At 49.0% G+C, this 26,849-nt stretch overlaps 2 protein-coding genes across 2 annotated transcripts in view; one reads left to right on the forward strand and one right to left on the reverse strand.

Annotated features, from left to right (window-relative positions):
- The first annotated feature begins 9,209 nt into the window (after window positions 1–9,209).
- On the forward strand, window positions 9,210–22,973 carry TACR2 (tachykinin receptor 2). The gene is made up of 5 exons (XM_007940721.1): window positions 9,210–9,592; window positions 11,847–12,041; window positions 17,375–17,528; window positions 19,517–19,713; window positions 22,769–22,973. Exons 1-5 carry the CDS (start codon window positions 9,210–9,212, stop codon window positions 22,971–22,973), a joined length of 1,134 nt encoding a protein of 377 aa, XP_007938912.1.
- A 3,241-nt stretch (window positions 22,974–26,214) lies between these two features.
- Window positions 26,215–26,849, reverse strand: part of HK1 (hexokinase 1) — a 92,548-nt gene continuing 91,913 nt past the window's right edge. Inside the window, exon 18 of the mRNA XM_007940667.2 lies at window positions 26,215–26,362. Within this exon, the coding sequence (XP_007938858.1) occupies window positions 26,215–26,362 (148 nt within the window). The remainder of the gene's footprint in view (window positions 26,363–26,849) is intronic.

Consider the following 26,849-nt stretch of genomic DNA (forward strand, 5'->3'; position numbering starts at 1 on the left):
GACTCGATGGCACATAACAACAACAACAACAACAGCTTTCTTTATCGCTGTTTTCCATTGGTGAAGAGGTCTTCAGAACCTCCCAACCTCATGATGTCATTTTAGTGGAACTAAGCTTGAGCAACCCAAATTGACATTGTGGGGGCTGTAATTTCCTGAAGAGCCAACCTATGACAGGGTGAGGTGCTGCTTCTCTACTATGAGGTGGGTGGGGAAGAACATACTTTGCAAATGATCTTGGGTGGACCACTCCAGAGTCAAGAAGACCATTTGACCCTTAGGTCACATACTGGAGGAGGTAGCATTTCAGGGGTCCTTGAGGGACCAAAGGACCAATAGGGTGACTTCAGACAAAGTGTCCCAGAAAGGACTCTAGGGCTCTTCCTGTCAACCTTCACTCTCTCTCCAACCTCTTTTCTAGGGAAGGACATGGACATTCAGATAGTTTTAATACGGAAACTTTGATTTAGTTTTTCTTCCATTTCTCTGTTACACGTAAAGTATGGAATGGAAATACTTTCCTCGCTTCCTAGGAAGATCTGAAGATTAAAGGTCTCCAGGTCCTTGACAGCAGTAGATTGATTTTTCAGTTGCTAGTGATCTGGGTCTCATCAAAGATATCAGAACAGAATGTGAGGGATGAAGGAGTTTAGAGGCAGAGGCTTACTGTTTTAGGACTTCCTTGAGGGAAAGAGGAGAGAGGACCATTGGGCCAGAAGAAGTGGGTACTCACCCCCTCTCCCTGGCAGAACACTGGAGGATGGCTATGGGAGAGAGGAGGCTCTGGAAAAACAGACGTCAAGGACCCAATCCCAAGCTCAGCCCCAAATTCCTGGTTCTCAGGCTGGTCTCAGGAACAACAGCCCCTGACCTCAAGGACCTTGTAGGAACAGGAAGAAGAGACCTTTTTCTCCCAATGATCTGTGGGGCATAAGGACCATAAAGGAGCCTCTTCTCAAATCCACTGGCACATGGATAGGCCAGGAAGTGGGCCATGGAGCCCCAGGAGTAATGAAGTTGGATTTCTCTGCTAGCTCAACATAATGAAGGCTTAGAGTTAAGATCAAGTTGATTTTCAGAAAATAAGTAAACGAGATCTTTCTTAAACCTCTGGGTGTGTGAAATGAGATGTATATTAACTGCATCTCTCACTTCTTCCCTACAGAAACCCTCAGGTCTAGTTTGACCTTTCTCTCAGGATCAGGGGTCTTTCTGGTGTCCACTCCTCCACGCTTCAAGGAAGCACTTCACTCCCTGTAGCCACACAGCCTCTCCCTCCATCAGAAGCCTGAAGCTCATGGCACTAATGGAGGGATTATACCACCCATTTGACAGATGGATATGGCAAGGTCTCTCTGCTAGGCTGGGACTGGGCTCCCCAACTTTGCTGGGAGCTACATAAGTGTAGAGATGTGACACTTTCCCTAATCCAGGACTGGAGGCTTTTGGTGGAAGCTTCCACCTTTTGTCACTCCTTTTCCTCACCTCACTCCTATCCCATGCTGTGGCCCTTGTTACCACATTTACCAATATCCTAGGCAGACACCAAAGCCTCCTGTCTGCAAGACTCTGGTTGTCTCTGGGGTGACCCCCAGTTAACCTACCAGCAAGACAGGTGTCATATGTCCCTCCTAGAACAAGCCTGGCCCACTTCCTCCTCTGCCTGCCATAGATGGGCAGATTCTGCTGAAGTCCGAGCCTTGAGAAATGGGTCCGTTCCATGTTAAGAGCCTTTAAGCTCTGTATACACCAGGACCCTGACAGAAGTAAACACTCCCGGCCTCTCTTCTCTAGCTAGATAAACTTCAGGCTTTCAGGGCTAGGCACTGCCCCCAGCACGCTCCTAGTGTTTAAAGAAGATGTCAGCAGCTGCCCATGCTCTTGGCAGAGACCAGATCTCCTGCCTCAGATGAAGTCCCAAGTTCTAAACCACTTATGCCCAGGCCAAGAGTTCATCTCCTCAAGGGGTCTGCCTGGGACCCTCTTGCTTATACACAAAGGAGAACTATCTATGAGGAATAACTCCAGGAAGGCTAGGGAGACCCTGATATCCTCCGGAAGCGCTGCACCACCTACTCTATGATGTGCCTTTCATTTCAACTTTGCATCCTGTGAAAATTAGAATGCTATCACCTCACCCCTGCAAGGGCAGTTGCCAAAGGGGCAGGGAGGCTGCATCTCCTGACCTCCTCTAACCCCATAAGAGAAAGACAGAATCACCATCAGCAGCCCAAGGCCTATTCCTGCAAGGCCAGACATGCTGTCTCCCTGCAGCCCTTTCACCAACCATTCCTCCCAAAGCACCCACCACCTCTCTGCTGGGTTCAATAATTCGCTGCAGTGGCCTCACAGAACTCACAGATTGTGGGTTTATTAGGAAGTTCAGGAACAATGGTCAGTCTCCCTCAGCCCGCCGTCTCTCAGTCAACCGTTCCAGTCTCTCTCCCAGCAGTGCGTGTCTCTCAGTGTCTCTTTCTCAGCAGCATGTGTCTCTCAGGAGTGCATTTCTCTCAGCAGGACATCCTTCTCAGCCAGCAGTCAAAGACTTCCTTCTGTCTCTAGGAGGGCTCCTTTTGAGCCTGGCAGAGTGGCCAAACTAACCAATCATAACATCAGAATTCTAAGCACTTGAGAGAGCACAAACTTCCCAGAACATGCTTTGTGCCCCTTTCAACAGAAACAACCCAGGTGGATAACTTTAAAAATCAGGAGCTCCTCAGTTGCTCACGGCAAATTCCACCTTGGAGTTTACAAAGACTTATGGCTATAAAAGCCATACCAGGTAATTTACTACACTGCAGCAGTATTTTTAACTTTATTCATTTTTTTTTATTCATTCAACATTTATTGAGCACTTACTATGTGCCCTGAATGCCAGTGTTCAGGCATTTTAGTATTCTGCCCTCTCCACTTAAAGCTGCTGCACAGTTAAGTGATTGGCTGCTGACCTAAAATTTGGTGGTTTGAGCCAACCCAACAGCTCCATGGGAGAAAGATCTGCTTCCATAAAGATCGCAGCAAAAAAAACCCTATGAGGCAGTTCTACTCTGTCACATGGGTTACTATGAATCAATATTGGCTCAATGGCACCCAATAACGACAACAGTTTTATCCCTTCAGTTTAAGGAGTCCCTGGGGGTACAAAAGGTTAATGTATTTGGCTGCTAACCAGAAGGTTCAAGTCCACACAGAGGGAGCTCAGAAGAAAGGCCTGGTGATTTACTTCTTACAAATCAGCCATTGAAAACTCTCTATGGAACACCATTCTACTCTGACCTACTTGGAGCCCCCATAAGTCAGAAGTAACTTGTTGGCAACTGGCAGAGGAGCTCTGGTAGCATAGTGCCTAAGACACTTGACTGCTAACTAGAAGGCTAGCAGTTCAAACCCGCCAGCCACTCCTCAGAAGGAAGACTGGGTAATCTACTTCTGTAGTGATACTGCCTCAGAAAGCCAAGGAGGGGTCACTATGAGTTGGGTCCAACTCGATGGCACATAACAACAACAACAACTGGCAGAAGAAAATATATATTCCCCATCCTTCACCCCTCAGTTGTATTTTAAGTTTTATTCATTGTTTTCATTCAACCAACATTTATGAGGCAACTACCTTATTTGCTAGGTCCTTAGGTGGTGCTAAAGGAGCCCTAGTGGTTCAATGGTTACGAGCTCGATTGCTAACCAAAAGGTCAGCGGTTCGAACCCATCAGCCTCTCCTTGGGAGAAAGGTGAGGCAATCTGCTTTCATAAAGATCACAGCCTTCTCCCAATGCCAACCACTCAGAAAGGGATTAAAATGGGAGATCCTGTATAGGGTGGGAGAAATATGTGGAACAAAACTTACAATCATAAAAAAGATCAGGTTTACTGATCTGATAGAGACTAGTAAAATCCCTAAGACTATGCCCTCGAGAGACCCTTCGGGCTAGAATTGATCTCACTCCTGTGGCTTTACTCAGCCAAAAAATAGACAGGCCTATCAACTGAACACTTGCACCAGGGAAATGCACTCTGTAGAACAATCAACCATGGGAGATCAGAAGGGCAGCAGCATTTGCACAGGAAGGTAGGGAGGCAGGAATGCATATGCAAGGACACAGGGAAAGGGTAACCACAGGGAGGAAGTGGGAAGTGAGACATTACACTGCAGGGAATGTAACCAGTGTCATAAAACCATGTGTGTGTGTGTTGAATGTAAAACAAATCTGCTTTGTAAAATTTCACTCAAATCATAATAAAAAGTTGGAAAAAAAAAAAAAAAAAGATCACAGCCTTGGAAACCCTATGGGGCAGTTCTACTTTGTTCATAGTGTTGCCATGAGTTGGAATTACTCAACAGCAATAGGTTTGGGTTATTTTTGGTTTAGGTGGTACAAACAGTTTGTGATCAACTATTAACCTAAAGGTTGGTGGTTTGAACCCACCCAGTGATACCATGGAAGAAAGGCCTGGAGTTCTGCTTCTATAAAGATGACTCCAGAGAGAGGAGGCAGAACAGACCAGAAAAGGCTCTAGAAGCCAGAAGGAAGTCACCAGTGTAGGTCCTCTGCACTGGCAATGGGAGCTGGGGCAAGTCCTTCCACCTCTTGGAGGCACCCTTTCCTCTTCTTTAAAATGAGGAGATAAAACTAGACTAGGGCTCCCAGGGTTTTTGATTTCATGAAACAATAAAATACCAACAAACTGAGGGAATCATACAGGGTTATGAAATGATTAAGCACTCACCTGCTGACTGAAAAGTCAGGCAGGAAATTGAAAACCACCAGAGGCTCCATGGAAGACAAGACCAGGCAATCTGCTCCCATAAAGATTAAACCCTGTGAGGCAGTTCTAGTCTGTCCTATAGGGTCACTATGAGAGGCAATTGACTTGATGGCACACAACAAGGATTTCTAGAGAAAAGAAAAACCAGGCTAACAGCCACCTTCTATCATTACTATTAATTGATAAAAGAAAGGCCGTTTTAACCCCAAAAGCAGGAAGGGCGTAGTCCAAAATGAAGGGTCATTGTTTTAACCAATTTTATCCAGTGGGATAAAGAGCTCACTGCATGCTCCATGTTGCCCTCATCTTGGCCAGTCCGGGTGAACTTGTTGCCACTTAGCACCATCTGTGGGCCAGGTGTTGGACTGGATGATGTGCAACAAATTTCCAGCACTACTGTCCCATGTTTCTGTGTGCGACTCACTAAAGCCATGGCCCCAGGCCCCACGCCCAGAGCAGACTCCTGGTCAGGGAAACATGGTCAGGCCATTTCTGAAGGTAATTCCAAAAATAACTCTTTCCAGGCATCTCTCAGACCCTGCTGAAAAGAAAGGTCCCAGGGTGGTGCAAGTGGTTTACACTTGGCTGCTAAACCTAAAGGTTGACAGTTCAAATCCACCTAGTGGGGCCACGGAAGAAAGGGCTGACAATCTGCTTCTGAAAGATCACAATCAAGACACCCCTATGGAGCAGTTCTACTCTGTACACATGGGGTCGCTATGTATCGACTCAGTGGAAACCATTTTGGTTTTTGGTTTGGTGGAAGGGGACACCCAGTCCACAATGCTTCCAGGAGCCTCCTTTTTCATTTCTCTCATACCCTGCTGCTCCTGCTTTTCTCTTCCAAACTTCCTGAACAAACAAACAAACAAACAAAAAATCTAGTCAACTTAATGCAAATAATCAGTGAGAAGCACACGCCCCCATCCAAAGTGGAGGTACTGGGTATATTGTCCAAGCCCATTGCTGTTGAGTTGCTTCCAGCTCATGGCGACCTCATGTGTTATAGAGTAGAACTGGTCCACAGCGTTTCCTCAGCTGTCATCTTTTCAGAAGCAGACCACCAGGCCTTTCTTTCACAGAGCTGCTGGGTGGGTTTGAACCACCAACGTCTGGTTAGAAGCCGATTGCAAACCACTTGTGCCATTCAGGGGCCTTGTGTGCTTCCCAGACCCCCTTCAAGTTGTTGAGGTGCTTTTGGCAGACAGTACTTAGCTGTTATCCTCTGCAGAGGATAACAGAGAGCTGCCTGTCCCAGGTTATGTTCCTTCTTAGGACAGCCTACATCTAATGATCAACATGGAAGTATAAAGACCTGGCCACTTTTGTCTAATACAGGACAACTCTGAAGGGCCATTCTAGATCTGGAGGGCCCATGGGTTGTCCAACGCTGTTGTTGGGGCTGCCTCACAACTCAGCTTCCCCTGCCCACTCCTGTTCCATCCCCACTCTTCCACAGCTGTTGACCCAAGGGTACCCCTTAATAAACATTCTGCACACTCAACTCTGAATCCAAACTAGCTTCCTGGAGGTACCGAAATTGCACCAGCAACTCAGCCAATCATGGCCAGACTCACGTGGGCAGCCTTTCCTCCTCTGCCTCCTGCCTGGATGGGACTTCCCATGAAGACAGCTAGACGGGAAAACTCTCCAGTCTTGAAATGTCAATAGGACGTAAAGGAACTGAGAATATTTTTCCTCTTTGAACAAAGCCTGGCTTTCAAGGCCATTGTCTAGCTATAGACTCGGAAGGTCAGCTCTGAGCAGTCAAGCTGCTCAGTAACCCCTTTGTCCTGGATGTCCCTCCCCCCACCCCATTCCTTCCACGAAGTTACAAGTCTCAGAGCACATATTTGGAAAGCTGCAAGAACACATGATTGAAGGAGGGAATTAAAACTGAGATTTAATAGCTCCAAAATATAATCCACCACATATACAGCGGAGGTGGGGGATGGGCAGGGGGTGCATTATTCTGGGCCTCTGTGATCTGGGGACATCATCTCAGGCATCCCAGCCCTGCATTGTGTTTGTATTTGAAGCACAGTAACTCCAGCTGCAGTGGGAGAGAGAGGCCAGGACATCAAAGTGAGAAGGTTGTCTTGTGATGACATTCTTATTTCTACATCTTCCCCTCCAGGAACCTGGCCAATTAAGCATGAGACAGAGGCAAGCCCCAAAGTTGAGCCAATACTGCTGTTGCCAATGCCGAAAGAGATCAAAGGCAGAAGCCCTTCAGCCAGGGACCAATGTCCAAATAGAGGGTGGTGGCCCCCTCAGGAGAAAGAACAGGCTTCTCCTTCATGGCCTGGCCAGGGCCGGAGCAGTGCTGTCCGGAGTAGGCTCTGGGAGGGCAAGAGTCCAGCGCATACCCACTGGAAGGAGTAGGGGTCCAGGAAGCACTCCCTCCCCAAGAGCAGGGCTGGATTCCCGCTACACTGAGAGCACGCTTAGCACATTAGCACAGCAGAGGTGCCAGGCAGTAGATCAAATCTTAGTGTTGATGAAATTATCCAGGAGTTTGCGATCAGAAAAATCTAGAAGGAAGCTCTTTCCATTTCAGCATACATTTAGGTTTTGTGATTTATGGTTTAGTGTTATTTTTAGTTTGGATTCCATTGGTGGCATCATCTTTTCGGCACTCGAGGCCTTTAAAGGTCTCTCCCAGCTCAGCCAGGGAGGCAGGCGGCGGTCTGAGTGGACATGATATACCAGAAGGAGAAGCAGGGAAGATGGGGGTAAGGATGGGTGGGCGGGCAACCCTCAAGAGACCCCCGCTGTGCCACACAGCTGGAGGGAAGCTCCTTTTGAGCCCTAGGGAGCTGGAAGCCACCATGCCTGAGTCTGCTGGGGCTGTTCCCTGCCCTCCTGAGCCTTCAGGGTCCACACAGCTACAGGTGTTCACAGGTGAAATGTCATCATACCATCACACCCCAACACACATATGCACATCCATAAAAACCAAACCCACTGCCACTGAGTTGATTCTGACTCAGGGCAACCCCCACTGAGTTCCCAAGGCTGTAAATCGTTATGGAAGTAGATTGCCCCATCTTTCTTTCATGGAGCGGCTATGGTTTTGAACCACCAACCTTCTGGTTAGCAGTCAAATGCCTTAGGCACTGTGCCACCAGAGCTGCTTATATATGCACACAGTTGATGACAAAGAGCAGACTTCTTTGGGCACACCCAGAGCAGCCCCTCAGGACTTAAACCTTTCTGGGGCCCACAGAAGAGGTAGTGAGCCCTGTGCTTGTACTAAAACTGTGGTTGAAAGTGAAGTCTCTGGACCAGCAGCATCAACATCATCCAGGACTCATTTAGCAATGCTTTGGGTTCTGTCTTCTCCCTCCTGCAGGGCCTTGAGTTGTGTGAGAGATTCCCTTGGGGCCACAAATACCTGTCGGATTTTTCATGTGCCACCTCTTGTATGCATGTGATCTCATTTAAAACTCACACATATGCTGGGAGATGCGCACATTGTTTTCCCTACTTTTTTTTTCAGATAGGGAAGCTGAAGCTCTGAAAAGTTAAGTGACTTGCTCAGAGTCACAGAGCCAGATTCACATCAGGGTCTGCATGGCTCCTAAGGGTGTACTCCTAATCACTTTCTAGCAGGACCCCTATCCCAGGCTGAATCTAAACACCCCACTAAGGACTGTGCCCTTTATGCTAACCCCGCTCCCATTTCCCCTAGTCTGTCCCTACCCGGGCAGCCAGTCCTAAATCTTTTCTCAAAAGACAAGACAAGACCCAGCCGTCCAAGCAAGGGGTGGGACGAGGGCGGGAGTTAGATCTCCACCTCGCAAGCAGCCAGTACCTCTGCCAAGGCCCTCACCCGCCCTACACGGCAGGGCAGGGCTGGCATTTGGCAGAGTCCTGAGCACGCCCGAGCTCCAAACCCAGCCTGCACCCCAAAGCCTGGACACATGGCTGCCAAGTCCTGCTGGACAGTGGGCCTACTGATTTCAGAGACTCACACTGAACGCTCAGCTAACCCAGAATGTTTCCCGAATAGCATTAAGAAGGACCTGGATTCGAGTCCTGACTTGTCACCAACTTACTGAGTGATTTGAGCTGGTCGCTTCTCCTCTTGGAATCTCAGTGTTTCTGTTTCTGCGATGAAGGTTGAGCCGGTGATTTTGAAGGATATTTCCTGCTCTGAAACTGTGGATTCTAGATCTCCCTGCGGCATTTGAGGATTCTGGCCAGGATGTGGAAATCTGAAATGGCAATGGCTCTGCTCAGCCTGATTCATCCTTAGCCCAGCTCATGCCAAGAGGGACTTTGGACTGTCCCTCAGGCCTTAACGTGGCCTTGCACCTACCCCTTTCTCCCCCATACCCACGTACTCAAGGGGATTTCTCTTCCTTGACAATCTGGGCAGGGCACCAGGGCCCAGGTGGATGCACAGAGCCAGGCCCCTCATCTGAGACCTGGAGGAAGCCATGGGGGTCTGTACCGTCTTGATTGACACCAACATCACAAGCATCAACACCACAGGCATCACAGCCTTCTCCATGCCCAGCTGGCAGCTGGCACTGTGGGCCTCAGCCTACCTGGCCCTGGTGCTGGTGGCCGTGACAGGCAATGCCACGGTCATCTGGATCATCCTGGCCCATCAGAGGATGCGCACAGTCACCAGCTACTTCATTGTCAACCTGGCCCTGGCTGACCTCTGCATGGCTGCTTTCAACGCTGCCTTCAACTTTGTCTATGCCAGCCACAACATCTGGTACTTTGGCCGTACCTTCTGCTACTTCCAGAACCTCTTCCCCATCACAGCCATGTTTGTCAGCATTTACTCTATGACAGCCATCACCGCTGACAGGCAAGAAAGGGGTGTTGGGGAAGCTGGGGGAGCCTTCTCACTTTGCTGGGGCTCAGAATGGGGTGATGAGTTGCCTGCGATTGCACAGCAAAGTAAGGGGAGTACCCAGGGCATTGCCTCCTGGACAGACCTGGTTATAATCCCAAACTATCTGGAAGACAGTGGACTGTGGAACCGAAGCAGGGGGCTTAAGGTTAGACCAAGGAAGAACTTTGCACTAGATGAGTTGTTCAAGGCTGTAAGAGAAGGAGTGGGGCAGTGTGTGGGGATATTCTGGGATCTTCTCTAGAGTTGGTGTTTGTTTTGGTGTATTTCTTTTACAACAATAAATTGCTTAGATAATTTCCCTTTTCTGGATAGATCATACTATGGGAAATATTTGGTATTATATATCATGCTGTTGTTGTAGAAAGACTGTGCCTTTCAGAAGCAGATCACCAGGCCTATCTTCTGAGGTTCCTCTGGCTGGGTTCAAACCACCAACCTTTCAGCTAGTAGTCAAGCGCTTACCAATTTGTGCCACCTAGGGCCTCCTTACGAAGCATGGATCTACACAGCATATAGCTGGGCCTGACTGTTCCTCACAGTAAGACCAACTATTGTCCTGTGTCTTCTCAGAGGCTACAGACTGTGATCTCTGTGAGAAGGGAGAGGCTGGGGTGAGTGAGATAGCTGTGGAGATTTCTCGAGTCCTTTTAAAGTTGATTGGGGACAGATATGGTAGGGGAACTTTAAGTCCACGGGGAGAGTTGGGAGAAGAGGGTATAATTCAGACTGACAGTCCATGTACACAAAAAGAACACCAATCTAGTCTTAGTCTTCAGAGGAGGAAACCATGTCACACAGCACCTTGCAGGCTTCACAGGGACAGAGGCAGGTTCCTGCCTCAGTGGGTAGATGGCTTCCTTTGGGTCTTTTGACCTTGCGGAAGCAGATGGCTACCCCAGAGTTCTTCTTCAGTCAGAGCCCTAGACCCACGCAGTCTCAGACCCACCAGGCCCTGGGAGGTGCCTATAGTGGCTTTCTGGGCCCTAGGAACAGAGGGGAGCTGATTCTACATGACCTGGTGGCACACAGCTGTAGCAAACCTGGATTCAGAGCCAGCTCTGCCTCTTCCGGGCTGGGCTGTTTCACTTTTCTAAGTCCATTTTCTAATGTGGAGAATGGAGATCACACCTCTTGCGTGAGGTAACTTGGTAACAGGCCCTGCACTTCACCAGGCACAAGGGAACTGAATGGCAGTTCAAATCCCACTCAGGTTTCCCCAGAGAGAAGCAGGAGCTGAGGAATCGGCTCCTGGCTGACTTCATGGAAAACAACCCAAACCCGTTGCCATGGAGTCACCTCTGACTCATGGTGACCCCTGTGTGTCACAGTGGAACTGCGCTCCCTACAATTTTCAAAGGCTGAGTTTCACAAGCAGATCGCCAGCCCTTTCTCCCAAGGTGCCTCTGGGTAGGCTCAGACTTCCAACTTTTGTCCAGCAGCTGGAACACGTCAGCCATTTGGACCATGCAGGGACTCTGACTTCATGCAGGACACGTCATTTCACTTGGACTTTAATGAATCTGGAGAGGAAGGAGGAGTTCCAGGCTGAGCAGGGGTGGAAACGTCCCGCAGAGGGGATGCAGGGCTGTTCCACAGCCAGAGTGAGCCAGAGAAGGTGCTAGAAGCAGTGCTGGAGAAGGGTGGAGAGTGCAACAGACGGCCTTGGATGCCACGTTTAAAGTGTTGGGCCAGTACTTTAGTCATAAGCAATATGTGTCCATTTAAACTTAAACATTGAGTTCCTCAGTGGCACTCACTACAATTCAGTGGGACAGTGCAGATACAGTACATTTTCGCCAGTAGACTGTTGGCTCCACTAAGGTTTCTGAGCAAGACAGGGACTGGCATAGAGGCTGTGGGACGGGCAGGACCGAGCTTTAGGCTATAGCTGAATACTTGGTCCTTCCCCAAAATAGATTTTTAGTGTGGTCATACCACTGGTTTGTGGCCATCTGAGGGCATGTCCATGCTCAGAGGGAGGTAGCATGGTAGAGGCCTGGCTGGGGTGCTAGTATGCTGTGTGGCTGTGGGAAAGCCACAGCCCTGCTGGCTCTCTGCAGGCTGGGTGAGGGCTCCAGTATCTGCAGTCACTAGGCAGCAATGCTGAGACTGGGACTGGAGGTTATAATCCCAGAATGGCAAGAGGGAGGTTAGGGGGCTGTCTGCTGGAAGTACATCCACCATTCACTTCACCCTCTGCTCACAGGTACATGGCCATCGTCCACCCCTTCCAGCCTCGGCTCTCAGCCCTTGGCACCAAAGCAGTTATTGCTGGCATCTGGCTGGTGGCTCTGGCCCTCGCCTTCCCCCAGTGCTTCTACTCCACCATCACCATGGAACAGGGTGCCACCAAGTGCATTGTGGCCTGGCCCGAAGACAGCAAAGGCATGACACACCTCCTGTAAGGCTTCCTGGGTTGGGGGGCAATGATGTATGTATGTGTGAGTATACACCTGAGGATGAACATGTGTGCGTATGTGTACATGCATGTAGGCACATGTATGTCCAAGTAGGTAATGGGTTGCACACATACCTATGAGTGTATATGATATTAGGTGAGTAAACATATATATTAACATTTACCATAGCACTTACTATCTGCCAGGCCTGTTGTAAGCACTTTACATACAATATCCTATTTAATTCTCCAAATAATCAGTTGTGTATGTATTATTATCATCCTTCCTACTTTTCATATGAGAAAACTGAGGTACTGAAAAACTAAGTGGCTTATCCAAGACCACACAGCTAGTAAGTGGTAAAGCTAGGATTCAAATCCAGCCAGTCTTCATCCCGAGCCCAATCTCCTAACTATATATGTAGCCCTAAATGAGAGATATATATATGTACATGTCTGTGAGTCTACATGTATGGCATGCTGCATTCACTTGCGCATATGTGGATGTGTATATGTAAGTAGATGGGTCTGCTTGCAGATGTGTGTGTGCACATAGGTACATGTTGAAAACGTGTATTTTAGGGAGAGCACTGTATATGCTCTGGCCACAGAGAGCCAAGGTATTGAAGCAGAAAGGGCAAGTAGATACAGCTTGGGATGTTTTCTGTAGGATTCCTGGTGCCTTCTTCATGTTAAGATGGGCAGTATGGGCTGGGGGGCAGCGTGGGAGTGTGTAAAAGAACTCAGGCATGGCCCAGCCACTGCATAGCCTGGGTAAGTCCTTTCCCATTCTCAGCATGGTTCTGTGAGCCACCCAGCATCACGCCCTGGTTAACAAGGGAGAAAGAACTGGATGACATGGGTCCTGGACTGGGTCAGCAAGGTTGGAGTTTTGCTCTATTCCTTCCTGGTTGCAGGACCTCGAGTAGTCATTTAACTTCTCTGGGCCTTTGACTTCTCTCTAAAATGGAGATTAGTAATAGTACTTTTGTGAATATAAATGAGAACATGCATATGAAGCCTTTAGCACAGTACTCTACACAGAACTGGTGCTAGTATGAGGTGGTTTAACTAAAAGACAAATGAAAACAAATCCACAGGTGGTAGACTTGGTCCAACAAACTCCCAGCTACCCCAGTGTGAAGATGTGGAATGTTCTGAGCTGAGGGCTGCCAGGTAACGACGGCAGCACAGCCTCCTCACCCCCACCTTCCTCAATACGCCTCCCCCAATGCTACCTGGTCTCCATCTGTTCCCAGCATCTGCCACAAGAAGACCTCTCTGTGCCATTCATCGCTGGGGAAGGGACCATTTCTGTGAGAAGCCTATGAGTGAGGGCTGAGAGACTCGAGGGAAGACCTTTATTGGGGTCTCTATCCCCACCACGCAGCACACCCTCCCAGAAGGGCCTACTCACTGGAGGGCAGCATGCAGACAGGGGAAGCACCCCGCTCTCTGACTTCAAGGTGGGGATGGTGGTGGTGAGCGGAACATTTTGGGACTGGCCACTGGGAGGCGGTGTTCTTCCACCTAAATGCATACAGGCCTTTCTTCCTGAGAGGGGGACCAGTAAGAATTTAGGGTACAAAGTATCAGCTCTCTGGGGGTTGTGACTTCCAACCCCCATTCAGGCAGCAGTGAGACACAGGAGGCAGGGGTGGGCTAAGAAAAACATGCTTTATTTTAGTCAGAATTCTGAGAGAAGACTTTGGAGAAGCCTGGCTTTTTGTGTGAGAGTATGTTGCTTTTCTTGGGTGGGAGAGCTTCCAATGAGAGTTCAGTTAGGGGCTCCATTCTCACAGACCTATGTCCTGGGTGTGTGTGGGGGGGCTGGGGATGTCTGATGAAATCACTGATGCTGTCTCCAGGAAAATGTAAGTAGCCCTCAAACCAAAATATAGCCCGAGAGGAGAGGCATCTCTAACTTTGGCAGGTCCTAGAACCTGGTCCCCAAGGCTCCTCAGAGGTCCCTTCTGCATGATAGCCTGTCCTGCACCAGGTCCCTAGGAAGGAAGGAGGCAACAGCTGTCACTCACACGTGGGATTCCCTCCTCATTTTATAGCTGTGGAAACTGAGGCTGAGGGAGAAACCTAACTTATCCAATACCACATTTTAAATTAGAGGCTAAACAAGAGCCCCACTTTTCTGACCTCTGTAAATGGTAGTAATAGTGATGTCAGAACCTGTCTAACTTCAGGGGGATAATGAGAACCAAGATCAGTCCATGGCTGATTACTGTGAGGTACAAGTCAGACATACCTCCACTCTTCAACCTTTTTTACCAATTCTGACACCAGCAGCCCTCCCATAGAACTCTCTACTTCTCTTCTGGGTTTAATAATCTGTTGGAATGGCCACACAAAACTCAGGGACCATATGTACAGTTGAGTAATTTATTAAGGAAGTAACAGGGAACAACTCAGGATCAAGATTAAGAAGCAGGCAGGAAAGATTAGGAAAGGCCTTCCCACAGTGCAGAGCACACCCTTCCCTTGTCAATTCTGGACAGGTCTCTCAGCTCCTCTCAGCCAGGCATGCAAACAGGCCCTTCTCTCTGCCATGCACACTCCCTCCCAGCCTCCTGAGGACAACAAGCCTTCTCTCGGCTCCCTCAGGACAGGCCTTCTTTTGGCCATGCATACCCCGTCAATCGTGCAGGCCTCTCGGCCTTCATCCTCCCTCTCCACTGCTAACTGACCCAGCTCATAGCCATGCAGCAGTTTTGCTCAGCTCTCTTAGCTGCACTCCCAGCAGGAGGTTTCTGCTGTCACCAGTCACTTTGCCACAGGGATTCTCCTGGGCCTCCTGCTAACTTCAGTGGCACAGTCTTTGACCTGTGTTACAGCTCTTTTAGGAGGTTCCTTGCCTCCTCTCTCTGTTGCTCCTTTCTTCTTGCTTATTCTCCTTTATGCTTCTTTCCTTCTTTCTCTATCTGCTTCCTCTCTCTCTCTCTGCATCTTCTCTCTTTTTGCCTTTCTTGACTTTTCTCCTTTCTGCTTCTTTCTTCTTCTTCCAGTTTGCCAGTCTCTGTGGGGTTGATCAGTTTAAGGCATGGCCCTCCCACCAGGGCCACAAACTGACCAATCTCCTCTCAGTAGGCCACAGGCACTTCACTTGCATAATAGGCTATATTCACTTCATTTGCATAATAATATTGGCCGATCCCTGCAAGGTTCATTAAACAGACCAATTATAGGACAGGCTGCAGCCCAGGGCCAGACAAAAAGTATCAAACCACAAAATTTTTAAGCTTACCCAGGAAACATCAATCAACCTGGACAAAAGTAATAAACCCTCTGGGATAGAAAACTGGGGCAAAGGTTAACTCCTCAGGACTTACTGGAAAAATCTCTAGAGCTATTTTTTCCAAAGAACCAAGGCAAAAGGCCACATGAAGGAACTCATTTCACTACACCTCCACAGGACTGACCCTCAATGAAAGGGAAATTATTTGGGTCTTGATTAAGTCTGTAGAGCTGTTCTTTATGACACAGACTTACTGCATCTCTCTGGGCCTCAGTTTCCCCATGAGGCAAGTGGTCCTGTTGACCCTCAAGGTCCTTCTAGCTCAGACACCCTGTGATCTCGTGATGAAGGTAAAGTGCAAGGGCCTGGCATCCACTGCTCCTCCTCGCCTCTTACCTGACCCAAGAGCAGGGCTCTCAGCCCAGATCTGGAATGAGGATCAGGGGGCCTAGGAGGTCCCAACCCTTTTGTAATTGGCAGAATTTTAAACACGAGGCTTTATGGGAAAGATTTGTTGGAGCCACCTACTCCATGCCGTCAGTGTGCTAGCACTTCTTAAAAGGCCCCCAGTGAGCTGGCAAGAGGCAGGACTTGGGAACACTTCAGCCTCTTAGATGCAGGTCTCGGGCCCCCTCACAGGATGCTCCAAGGGTTCCCACTGCAGAGCTGCCTGGGAGTTGGTCCTCAGCCTGCACCTTATTGGAGGGAGGCTGTGGCATCATGCTGGGATGTAACACACATCTCCTTTACTCTTTTTCCAAAAGGAAAGGAAGCAGCCTCAGCACAGCCTGGGTGTCCTCCTGGGACTGGGTAAGGAACCATGTGACACTAGTCTGGGCCACTTGCTCAAAGGTGCTGTGAAAGAAGTTTGTTTGCTGGCATGAACGATGTTCCCAGCCTAATGTTGATGGGCAGGAAGCAGATGACAGACTAGCATGTACAATGTGGTACTTTTCCACTGCCATATAAGACATATAATTAGATCTATAATATACAGAAAAAAACAAGTTCATTGCCACCAAGTTGATGCCGAATCATAGTGACACTATAGGAAAGAGTAGAACTGCCCCATAGGTCTTCCAAGACTGTCAATCTTTATAGCTGGTAGGTTTGAACCATCAACCTTTTGGTTCGCAGGCAAGTGTTTTAACCACTGCACCACTAGGGATCCTTCAATATATAACTCCAAAAAACCCCAAACCCACTGTCATTGAGTTGATTCCAATTCATAGGGTTTCCAAGGCTGTAAATCTTTACAAGAGCTGACTGCTTCATCTTTCTCCCACAGAGTACTTGGTGGGTCCCAGCCTCCAACCTTTTGGTCAACACAGCCAAATGCCTTAACCACTGTATGACCAGAGCCCCTCAATATATAATGTAGATAATATATAATAAATTATTTTATCTATAGATATGTTTCAAATATATATGTATGTATATATCTATATATACACATATGTTGTTGTTGTTATGTGCCGACTCATAGCGACCCCTCCTTGGGTTTCCAAGGCGGTATTACTACAGAAGTAGATTGCTCAACCTTCCTTCTGAGGAGTGTCTGGTGGGTTTGAACCACCAGCCTTCTGGTTAGCAGTCAAGTGCCTTAGGCACTATGCTACCAGACATACATATACATATATACATACCTATGATTCTGGAAGGAAATATGCCTAACTAACAGTGGTGGGGATGGGGTAAGTAATTTTACTTTCTCATCGTGTTAATGGTATCTTTTATTTAAAAAAATATATACATATTTTTTTTTTGGTCATCCGCATTCATTTTTATGAATGTTTATTTCCTTTTATGTACTTGTCTGTAACAAAGAAGAATGCTGGCTTAATACTCTTGTTCCTTCCATGGCACAGGAAGTCCTCCTTTTGACATACAGATTAGCCAATGTTGCCTTTTTAAAAACAAACAAACAACAACAACAAAAAGGACTTACAAGGCGGCCCAGAGACGGGCCTCAGGTCTCAGCCCAGAAAGCCAGGACCCTGGTGCAAGAGCGCCCGCGGGGTTTCAGGGACCAAGTGCTGGGAGTTGCCCCGTGGACGGTCTGGTGCTCAGGCCCTGGCTCTCCTTCTAGGTACCACCTCGCAGTGATCGCCCTCATCTACTTCCTTCCCCTTATGGTGATGTTCGTCGCTTACAGCGTCATCGGCGTCACACTCTGGAGGCGCGCGGTCCCTGGGCATCAGGAGCACGGCGCCAGCCTGCGCCACCTTCAGGCGAAGAAAAAGGTTAGCGCTGGGGCAGGGGTAGCCGAACCCGGCAGGCAGGAGGGGAGGGGGGGAGGTGGGCTGGGGCGAGGTCAGGCTGGGCCCCGCCTCCGGAAGCCCTCTGACACAACTCACCGCCTGTCCTTCAAGGGAACGTAGCCGGAAAGGATCCACCGATACCTTGCCACTCAAAGGCTGAGTGGGTCAGCCTTTGGTCTTAAGCTAAATACAAAGTTAAAGGAACTTCCCGGAATCCTAGGAGAATCGGGGAATCCTAATACCTCATGGGATTTCAGATACTTCCAAGAATCTTAAAATGATAAACTAAAAACTTACTGCCGTCGAGTCGGATTCGACTCATAGCGACCCTTCCTTGGGTTTCCAATGCAGTATCACTAAGGAGGGAGCCCTGGTGGCGCAGTGCCTAAGGCATCTGACTGCTAACCAGCAGGCTGGCGGTTCAAGCCCACCAGCCACGCCTCAGAAGGAAGGTTGGGCAATCTACTTTAGTAGATAACGCCTGGGAAACCCAAGGAGGGGTCGCTGTGAGTCAGACTTGACTCAACGGCAGTGGGTTATCACTGTCGATTGCCCAACCTTCTTCGAGAAGTGGCGGGTGGGTTTGAACCTCTTGCCTTCTGGTTAGCAGTCAAATGCCTTAAGCACTACATCACCAGAGATAGAATCCTAAAATCTTAGCAGCTCTGGTGGCATAGTGCCTAAGGTAAAACTAATCAAACCAAACTCACTGTCTTTGAGTTGGACATGACTCATTCATAACGACCCCTCCTTGCATTTCCTAGGGCATATCACTACTCCTAGTGCCTAAGGCAGGAGCTCTGGTAGCATAGTGCCTAAGGCACTTGACTGCTAACCAGAAGGTTGGTGGTTCAAACCCACCAGCCACTCCTCTCAAGGAACATTGGGCAATCTGCTTCCATAGAGATATGGAAACCCAAGGAGAGGTTCCTATGAGTGCTAAAATCTTAGATGTTCTGAATAGCCAGAATGTAGCGTTTAAGAAGCCCCCAGAACTGCAGGAGCCACCCAGCTAGAATCACAGGCAAATCCTCAGATGCCGGAAGTATAGACCTCAGAGACCATGGAGACGCTCCTGTGATCCAGCTTCCTCAGGTCTGTCTTCTATGCCCACTCATAGTGCCAGTGTCCTCTCCTCCCTGCCACCCAGGGCCCCCAAGGGTCCTGATGTAGCATTCTTTGTCCAGACCACCTCCACCCTCTCCCAATCAGAGTTCATTATCTTTTTCATGTTCCCTTCCTGCTAGGAGACTGGAAGAGGTAATGGGTTAATCACATCATTTACCCAGGTAATGCCATGGCTTCCCACCTGTCGTTAGGTGTTTTTCACAAGATGGCTCAGGGAAGTAGCTGGTCAGGGATTCCACTTCAGTGTCCCTTCTCATATGGAGGGGTGGGCTCCATGTGCCCTCTCTGGTTTACTTTCCATCCCTCAGAGCCATGCAGGGCCATGCAGGAAGGTGCCTGCAAAGGGAAGGCTGTGAGGAGGAGAAGGGTGAGGGCTGCCTCCTGGGCAGAGGTTGAAGCCTGTGGCTAGATAGGCCGTGGCTGACACAGATCCATAGAGAGGGCCTCCTGGAACCCAGCGCTGACACAGGAGCTCTCCTAAGGATAGGATTAGAAGGTAAATCTCAGCCACTCTCCAGGGAGAGAGAGTTGCTTTATGAGTGAAGGATTCTGGGAAGCCTCCTGGAGAAGGGGGCAGTGGAGTTGGGCTTTGAAGAATAAGGACTTCAAAGGAAAGACAACAGTGTAGGTGAAAGGACCAGCCTGTGCAAAGGCCCTGAGGCTGAGGCTCAGGAGTGTCTGGGCAGCAGATGCTCTAAGGAACCATGACAGTAGAGGGAGATGAGGCCTGATTGTGGAGGTCTCCCAGGCTGGCCTGAGGGGCACCCCCTGCCCTGCCCTCAGAAGGGTTGGGGCCTTAGAACTCACAGGCTGAAGAGTAACCTGAGCCTTTCCTGGGCCAGTTTGTGAAGACCATGGTGCTGGTGGTGGTGACATTTGCTGTCTGCTGGCTGCCCTACCACCTCTACTTCATCCTGGGCAACTTCCAAGAGGACATCTACTGCCATAAGTTCATCCAGCAGGTCTACCTGGCCCTCTTCTGGTTGGCCATGAGCTCCACTATGTACAATCCCATCATCTATTGCTGCCTCAACCGCAGGTGAGCCCCACCATGAGTCCCTCCCCTCAGCCCTCACAGCTCCATGGCCTGGCCCCACCCAGTTGTGCAGGGACCACTCAAATCACTGCCCTTATTCCTGCCTGAGCCTTTGCTTCTCTGTCTGCCATGCCATGCTCACACGGGAATGCTATCCTCACAGTCCAGCCCACAGCACAATCCTTCCTCTTGAGGCTCCTCTCCTCCCTGAAGCCATGTCCGACTGCCTAGGCCAAAGCTCTTACTGTCTGTCTGCGCTCTCCTGGGGTCTGTATGGGAAAAGGAGAGGAGAGAGGGAGGGTCAGAGAGCTGGAGTGGGGGTGGGGAGAGTCAGAAAGAGGGAAAAGGAAAGAAAGAGGGACGCGAAGGAGGGAGGGACTTACTTCTGTACTGACATTTATTTTTCTTTACTTCTTTTAAAAATGGATTTTATTATTTTTTTAGTGCAGTATCAGGTTTACAGAAAAATTGTGCGGAAATTACTGAGAGTTCTCATATGCCTCCTCCTCTCCCCCTACTCACTGTTTCTCCTGTTAACATCTCTGGTCAAATGGTACATTTGTTACAATACCATACAGCCATCCAAAGAAATGAGCTATCAATTCACAAAAAGACAAGGAGGGACCTGAAATACTCACTGCCTCGGAAGGAAGGTTGGGCAATCCTACTTCCGTAGTGATACTGCCTTGGCAACCCAAGGAGGGGTCACTATGAGTCGGGATCGACTCGACGGCATACAACAACAACAACAAGTGAAGGGAGCTCCGGTGGTGTGGTGCCTAAAGCATTTAGTGCTAACCAGAAGACTGGTTAATCTACTTCTGTAGGGATAGAGCCTCAGAAACCCCAGGTGGGATGGCTATGAGTTGAAATAGAGTAGACAGCTGTGAGTTTTGTTTTTTGGTTTCAGTGAAGGAAGCCAGTCTGAAAAGGCTACGTATTACAGGATTCCAGCGATATGACATTCTGGAGAAGGCAAACTATAGAGACAGCAAAAACAGTGGTTGAGGGAATGGGGGTGGTTGGGGGGCAGCAGCAGGTGGGAGGGTCAGAAGAGGGATGAATAGGTGAAGCTCAGGGCAATTTTAGGGTGATGAAACTATTCTGCATGGTAATCTAATGATGGATACATGACATTGTGCATCTGTCCAAACCCATGTTGTTAGGTTGTTGTTGTTATGTGCTGTTGAGTCAGACCCGACTCATAGTGACCCCTCCTTGGGTTTCCGAGGCAGTATCGCTACAGAAGTAGATTGCCCCATCTTCCTTCTGAGGAGTGCTTCTGGTTAGCAGTCTAGCACCTTAGGCACTATGCTACCAGAGCTCCCTGTTGTTAGGTAGTCAAATCCATTTTCGGCTCGTAGAGACTCGGTATGACAGAGAATTGCCCTGTAGGGTTTTCTAGCCTGTGATCTGTACGGGAGCAGATTGCCAGGTCTTTCTCTTGCAGAACCCATGGGTAGGTTTGAGCTGCCAACCCTTTAAGTTCAGAACCGAGCACTTAACTGTTGAGACACCGGGGTTCCTTGTTGAAAGGTAACAGGCTGTACTACAACACAAACCCTAATATCATTAACCTTTAATTAGCGTATCAAAATTGGTTCATCAGCAGTGGCAAATATACCACACAAGCACAACTTGTCCTGACGTTTTTATGAGCTTCCTGTGGTAAGGGAAAGGAGCTCAGGCAGCCTGGTGGGGGGGGGCATTTGATGGCTGGCCTTTCCTGGAGCGAGGGGAGCAGAGCACCAACCCCCCAGTAGGAAGCTGGGGCCAGGACATAGGACGGGCTACTCCCTGGGAAGGACACAATGTATTTCCTGTCCTCCAGCGGCTTTCAGGGCAGCTAGAAGTGATCGTGGCAGACAGTAGAGTGGAGGGGCCAGATCTCAGTCTTCCCTCAGACTCTTCTGGAAAAGCAGAGTCCTAGAGAGGGGTGGGGACTTCTTTGGGGCACTTGTAGAGATGTGGGGTGAGCCAGGGAAGAGCCCCAGCACCCAGATCCTGCTTTCAGCTTTGGAAAACTTTGAAGATGGGGCCTGCCAGAGAAGGTGAGCCATGGTCACTGAGTAAGACAGTGATGTGGTCAGGTTGGCCTCTTTGTGCCCTTCATTACTTCTTGCCCAGGTATCCAGGCCACTCATAATGCCATTAGGGTCTTTGTTGCTTAGATATCACACCCACCTGGGGCAGGCCAGAAGGCAGTGAGAGAATTAAGATTTCTTAAGAGCTCACTGGGTATAGGGAGGAGGATGAGCTGATGTGGGGTGAAGGAATGATCCGTAGCTCGATTTAGGACAAGTGGAGTGTGGCTGTAAGATACAGAGACTATCAAGCGCCACACTGTGGAAACTTGTGGAACTACAAGGTGAGGAACCAAACAAAGCCTGGTTTTCTGGAACATGGAACCCTACATCCCAGAACAGACGATATAGTGTTCTCTCTTTCCATCTCTCTCTCTCCTGCTCTCTCTAGGCTGTCATACAGGGTCTCATTTCTGCCTCTCTGAGCAGCCGTGTTCTCCTTCCGCCAAATCATGTCTTCCACCCATGTCAGTTCCACAGAATTCCAGTTCACATGTGAACTCTGATGCTGCTGTGGCAGGAAACTTTATTTTTCAAGCAAATATACCAAAACTTAGGAGTTCCCCATGTGTATTTTCTTTCCAAGAATATCCCTTGGGAAGAGTGTCCTTATTTCACCAACGTTGCCAAAGCTCAAATTTTTCAACAGACTCCTCAGAATACTCCTTTCAAAGCCAATTAACAAGTCAGACAAGAAAATCTGCTGTTCCTTTTTGTTTGTTTGTAATAACAACTGGTCTAATTCCCCTTAATCACCCACTCAAGTCACTAGACTTGGCTCCAGACTACTTCTGGCTGTTTTCAAAAACCAAATCCACTAAAGAATGTGTCTCTCAAGAGACACTGGGCAAAGGTAGGCTCCGTGGTGTAAGACAGCAGGCTGCTCTGAAGGGCTTCTAGGGGTGGGGCAGCCACACAAGAGCCCCCGGCACCACACCCCTTCCACCTTGCTCATGGTGACCCTTCACCTCCAGGTTTCGCTCTGGATTCCGACTTGCTTTCCGCTGCTGCCCATGGGTCACACCAACTGAGAGAGATAAGCTCGAGCTGACTCACACTCCATCCCTCTCCATGAGGGTTAATAGGTGTCACACTAAAGACACTTTGTTCATGGCCCCTTCCGAGGCTACCAATGGGCAACCTGAGAGTGGCCAAGATGAGGTGCTCATGGAACCCTGAAGCCCTCTGTCTGGCTGCAGAGTGAGGCTCAGCACCCATTAAGAAGTAGCCAATTTGAGAGGACAAGATCTGAAAGTTGACCTGTTCCCCACCCTTCAATAAAAACCAAACCCAACCCATTGCCATGGAGTTGATTCCGACTCATAGTGACCCTACAGGAAAGAGTAGAACTGCTCCACAGGATTTCTGAGGCTGTGAGTCTTTATGGAAGCAGACTGCCTTCTCTTTTTCCCTTGGAGTATCTGGTGGGTTTGAACTGCCCACGTTTTGGTTAGCAGCCAAATGCCTTAATCACTGCACCACCAGTGCTCCTTACCCTTTAATACCCCAATGGAAAAGAAAGATGCGCCATGAACTATGTAGAGAGTGCTGACTCTAAAAGGATCCAGCCACCTATCCCAGAGAGCGTTTCATGGAATGTACATCAGAGAAGACAACAGGAGCTCACATTTATCTCATCCAGGATCTGCAAGCTCAAATGCCTTCCTGGGGCTGGGCATACAACATAAATGAATTGGATCAAGTATAAAAGAAAAACTACAAATGTGATGCCTCAGTGTTGGGGTAATAGGGAATGGTAGAGACTGTGGCAAAATGGAAGGAACAGGCATCCAAAGGGAACAGCAGCTGCTCAGCTCTAGACAATTGTTGATGAGTGGGAACAGCAGTCCATTGTTGCCAGATCTTATTTTTAAAGAAGCCAGAAATCCAAAACTTTAAACTTTAACATGCACCTTATGTTTTCATAAAACATTGAGTAAGCCATAAAACACGTCTGTGAACAGCATGCAACCCTGATACTGGTTCATGATCAAGCTAAAGATATAAAGGAGGAATCGTCTTATATTGGAAGTCCATTGCCTGTGGTTTGCCCAGGGTTTCTCTGCCTCTGCATTTAAGAACCCAAAGATAAGTCTAGTGTAGATGGTGGTTAGGAATCAAAAGGAATTAGCCTTGAATTCCAGCTCTGTTGCTGTAGGCCAGTCACTTGAACCTCAGCCTCTTCTTCCACTCAAAGATAAAACTACCTCACAAGAATGCTGTGGGGATCTATGAAGGTGATGCCTGTAACCCAGTAGGCCAGACACAGAGTAAGTACTCAATAAACAGCAGCTCTGATTTTCATTACTATGATACTGGCCATGTGATGAAAGCCTCCTGCAAGTCTGCAATACAGCTCCCACTTCACTTCTGCAGCACGAAGGTGGCAGATGGAGGATACCGGCTGCTCCACCCCTCAGAAGGCTCCACGCCTAGCCCATCCCACACCTCTCCCTGCCTGCCTCTTCATCCTCCCCTCCCCAATTCCCTGAAGAACCATGTGATACTGTAAATGCACATCAAAATATTTAATGTTATCTGTGTTCTCATCAAGGTCACTTCGCCAGAGACACTGTCACTGCTAGTACCCCAAATAAAGAGACTCTTACCAGACTGAATGGGTCGGTAATCAGTCCTGGGGGAGGTCCACCAAGAGGTCTAGTCATATGGACTGACGTGGGATCCACCAAAGGGCTGTGGGAGAATCCATAACGGTGTCCATGGGGTGACGCAGTGTTTGAAGTGGGGGCGGGGCAAAGGGATCAAGTAAGGGCAAATTTCCTGTGGAAGGAGTTACTTTAAGATCAGGGAGGGGAGATACAGCAAATGCTGGTACGCTGGGATCCATTGAAACTTCATCTGTGTTAGGGCAGGGCTAGGATTTAACCTATTGTCTCAGAGTTGGCAGAAAGGGTGATGAAAGGGCATCATCTGGGCATGGTGAGTGTGTGGGGCAGTGACACCAGTGTTGCAACATCCTCTCACTGAACCCAAAATGTGCCTGGAAGCCAATCTTTTTCTTTGTTCCAGCTGTAAGTAAGAAGGACAGGTCAAGAAAAGACACGATACATCTGTCCGAGGACGGAGATCTTACAGTCTTTAACCCTCTTAAAGGTACTGAAGGGAGGCTGCAGGTATCCCTCCATAAGGAAGGACCCAGGGGCTAGAATAAGGAACTGGTAGGTCAGGTGCTGGAAGACAAGGGGAGAGGCTACTTCTCTGATGTACTGCAGGGAGGTCCTTGTGCCAAACTAAGGCAAGGGGCTCCAAATGACACAATGTTCATTTGAAATTCTCTCCACACTGCCCTTGCCGCCAAAAAAAAAAAAAAAACGCAGACCCACTGCCATCAAGATGACTCCAACTCATAGAGACCCTTTAGGACAGAGTATAACGGCCCCATAGGGTTTCCATGGCTGTAAATCTTTAGGCAGGCTGATTGCCTCATCCTCCTCCAGCAGAGCAGCTGGTGGGTTTGAACTGCCAACCTTCTAGTGAGCAGCCAAATGTTTCAATCACTATGCCACCAGAGCTCCTTCTGCCACACCCACAAGACCACAAGTATCACAGCATTAAGGTTTCTGCCTCACTCTAAGACTTTGCTGCCCCTCCCCCAGACATTAAGCATTACACAGGTCTCTGAGTTGGTACAAAGTTTACTAGGTCATACAACATGGCTCACAAAAGCAATGGGAGATTCCAGTGATGGCATCATTGGTTGGTTGATTCCTTTTACCCAAATGGAGACAAGACACTTTCCCACGGGACTGCCACCTCCCCCCACAAGACAAACAGAATGCATGACAGTCACAATGCTGCTATGACTGGTTCCACAGACACACAATTTGGTGGCAATGACACATCCCAATGGGGACTTGGGACACCACACAGCAGGCAGCAGGCGCTGGGACGGGAAGAAGTGGCTAATGCTATGTCCACACGTACTCTTCAGGTGGTGCCCATGGGAGGCAGAGTCCCGGCAGTGTCTGCTGGTGATAATACATTTCACACAGGGGATTCGTCCCCAAGGACAGGCATCAGCGGCCCCTAGGGCCTGTCCAAGGATGTGACTTTTCATCTCGAGCCAATAAATAACTTCGTTGGAAGAATGCATAAATTAGAAGTAGATGTCACTAGGCTTTACACGTGGGGAACATATGACCAGGTGGAAATCAAATCATGCAGAGTGGTGGCAGGACAGGTGAGGAAGGATCCGGAGGTGAGCAAGATTACCAACAGCACACACTCTAGCTTGTACCCTACTTTATATGCCATGAGTTGGGTTCTGTTTTCTTCCTGGCTGTGGCTGTGGCAGGCTCCTATGCCAGTGGCCTCCCAGCACAGCTCACTGGGAGGAACAGAGGGGTGCCACTTGAAGAGAGATGTGCTGGAAGGGTGGCAGGCTGAGGGTCCCGGGCTCTTAGCTGCTCGGGGACATTTCTCGGAGCCGCACGCCCACGGCTGTGATGAGGGCAGCCCCCTTGCCGCTACCATCTTCCGACAACAGGAAGGACACGTTACACTGTGGTGCCAGCTCCTTCACGGTTTGGTGCATGATTCTGGAGAAGCTAGAAAAGGCAAAACACACACAGGAAGGGGTGGTAGAGGAAGATGAGAAGAGATGTTGTTCTTGTTATTATGTGCCGTCAAGTTGGACCTGACTCATAGCAACCCTTCCTTGGGTTTCCGAGGCAGTATCACTAGGGAAGTAGATTGCCCCACCTTCCTTCCGAGGAGTGGCTGGTGGATTTGAACCTCCAGCCTTCTGGTTAGCAGTCAGGTGCCTTAGGCACTACGCTACCAGAGCGCCTAGACGTTAGACCTAGCTAAAAACGCTGAAGGAACTAACCATAAAGAAGGCAAGCACGATGGGTGGGCCCACTCAAAAGCAGCCGAGGTTTACAGAAGATGGCTGTGCTCCATGTTTATAGTCAACCCTACACATATATATATATATAGGAGACCCGAGAGGGACTGGGTCTCCGGGAGCAAGGTAAGCACGGGCATAGCACAGAGTAGCAGGCCGGAAGAGCAGGAGAAAGGGGTAAAACCCAG

Source organism: Orycteropus afer, unplaced genomic scaffold (genome assembly GCF_000298275.1).
Source record: "Orycteropus afer afer isolate SDZICR_OR568_19922 unplaced genomic scaffold, OryAfe1.0 scaffold00070, whole genome shotgun sequence".
In the NCBI taxonomy this organism is placed as follows: domain Eukaryota; kingdom Metazoa; phylum Chordata; class Mammalia; order Tubulidentata; family Orycteropodidae; genus Orycteropus; species Orycteropus afer.

What these genes read in the sequence shown, in the direction of transcription:
- TACR2 (XM_007940721.1), top strand. Translation starts at nt 9,210, where the DNA reads ATGGGGGTCTGTACCGTCTTGATTGACACCAACATCACAAGCATCAAC. An exon ending in AAAGGCATGACACACCTCCT is followed by an intron (nt 12,042 to 17,374) that starts GTAAGGCTTCCT and finishes CTCTCCTTCTAG; the next exon opens with GTACCACCTCGCAGTGATCG. An exon ending in ACCTTCAGGCGAAGAAAAAG is followed by an intron (nt 17,529 to 19,516) that starts GTTAGCGCTGGG and finishes TTCCTGGGCCAG; the next exon opens with TTTGTGAAGACCATGGTGCT.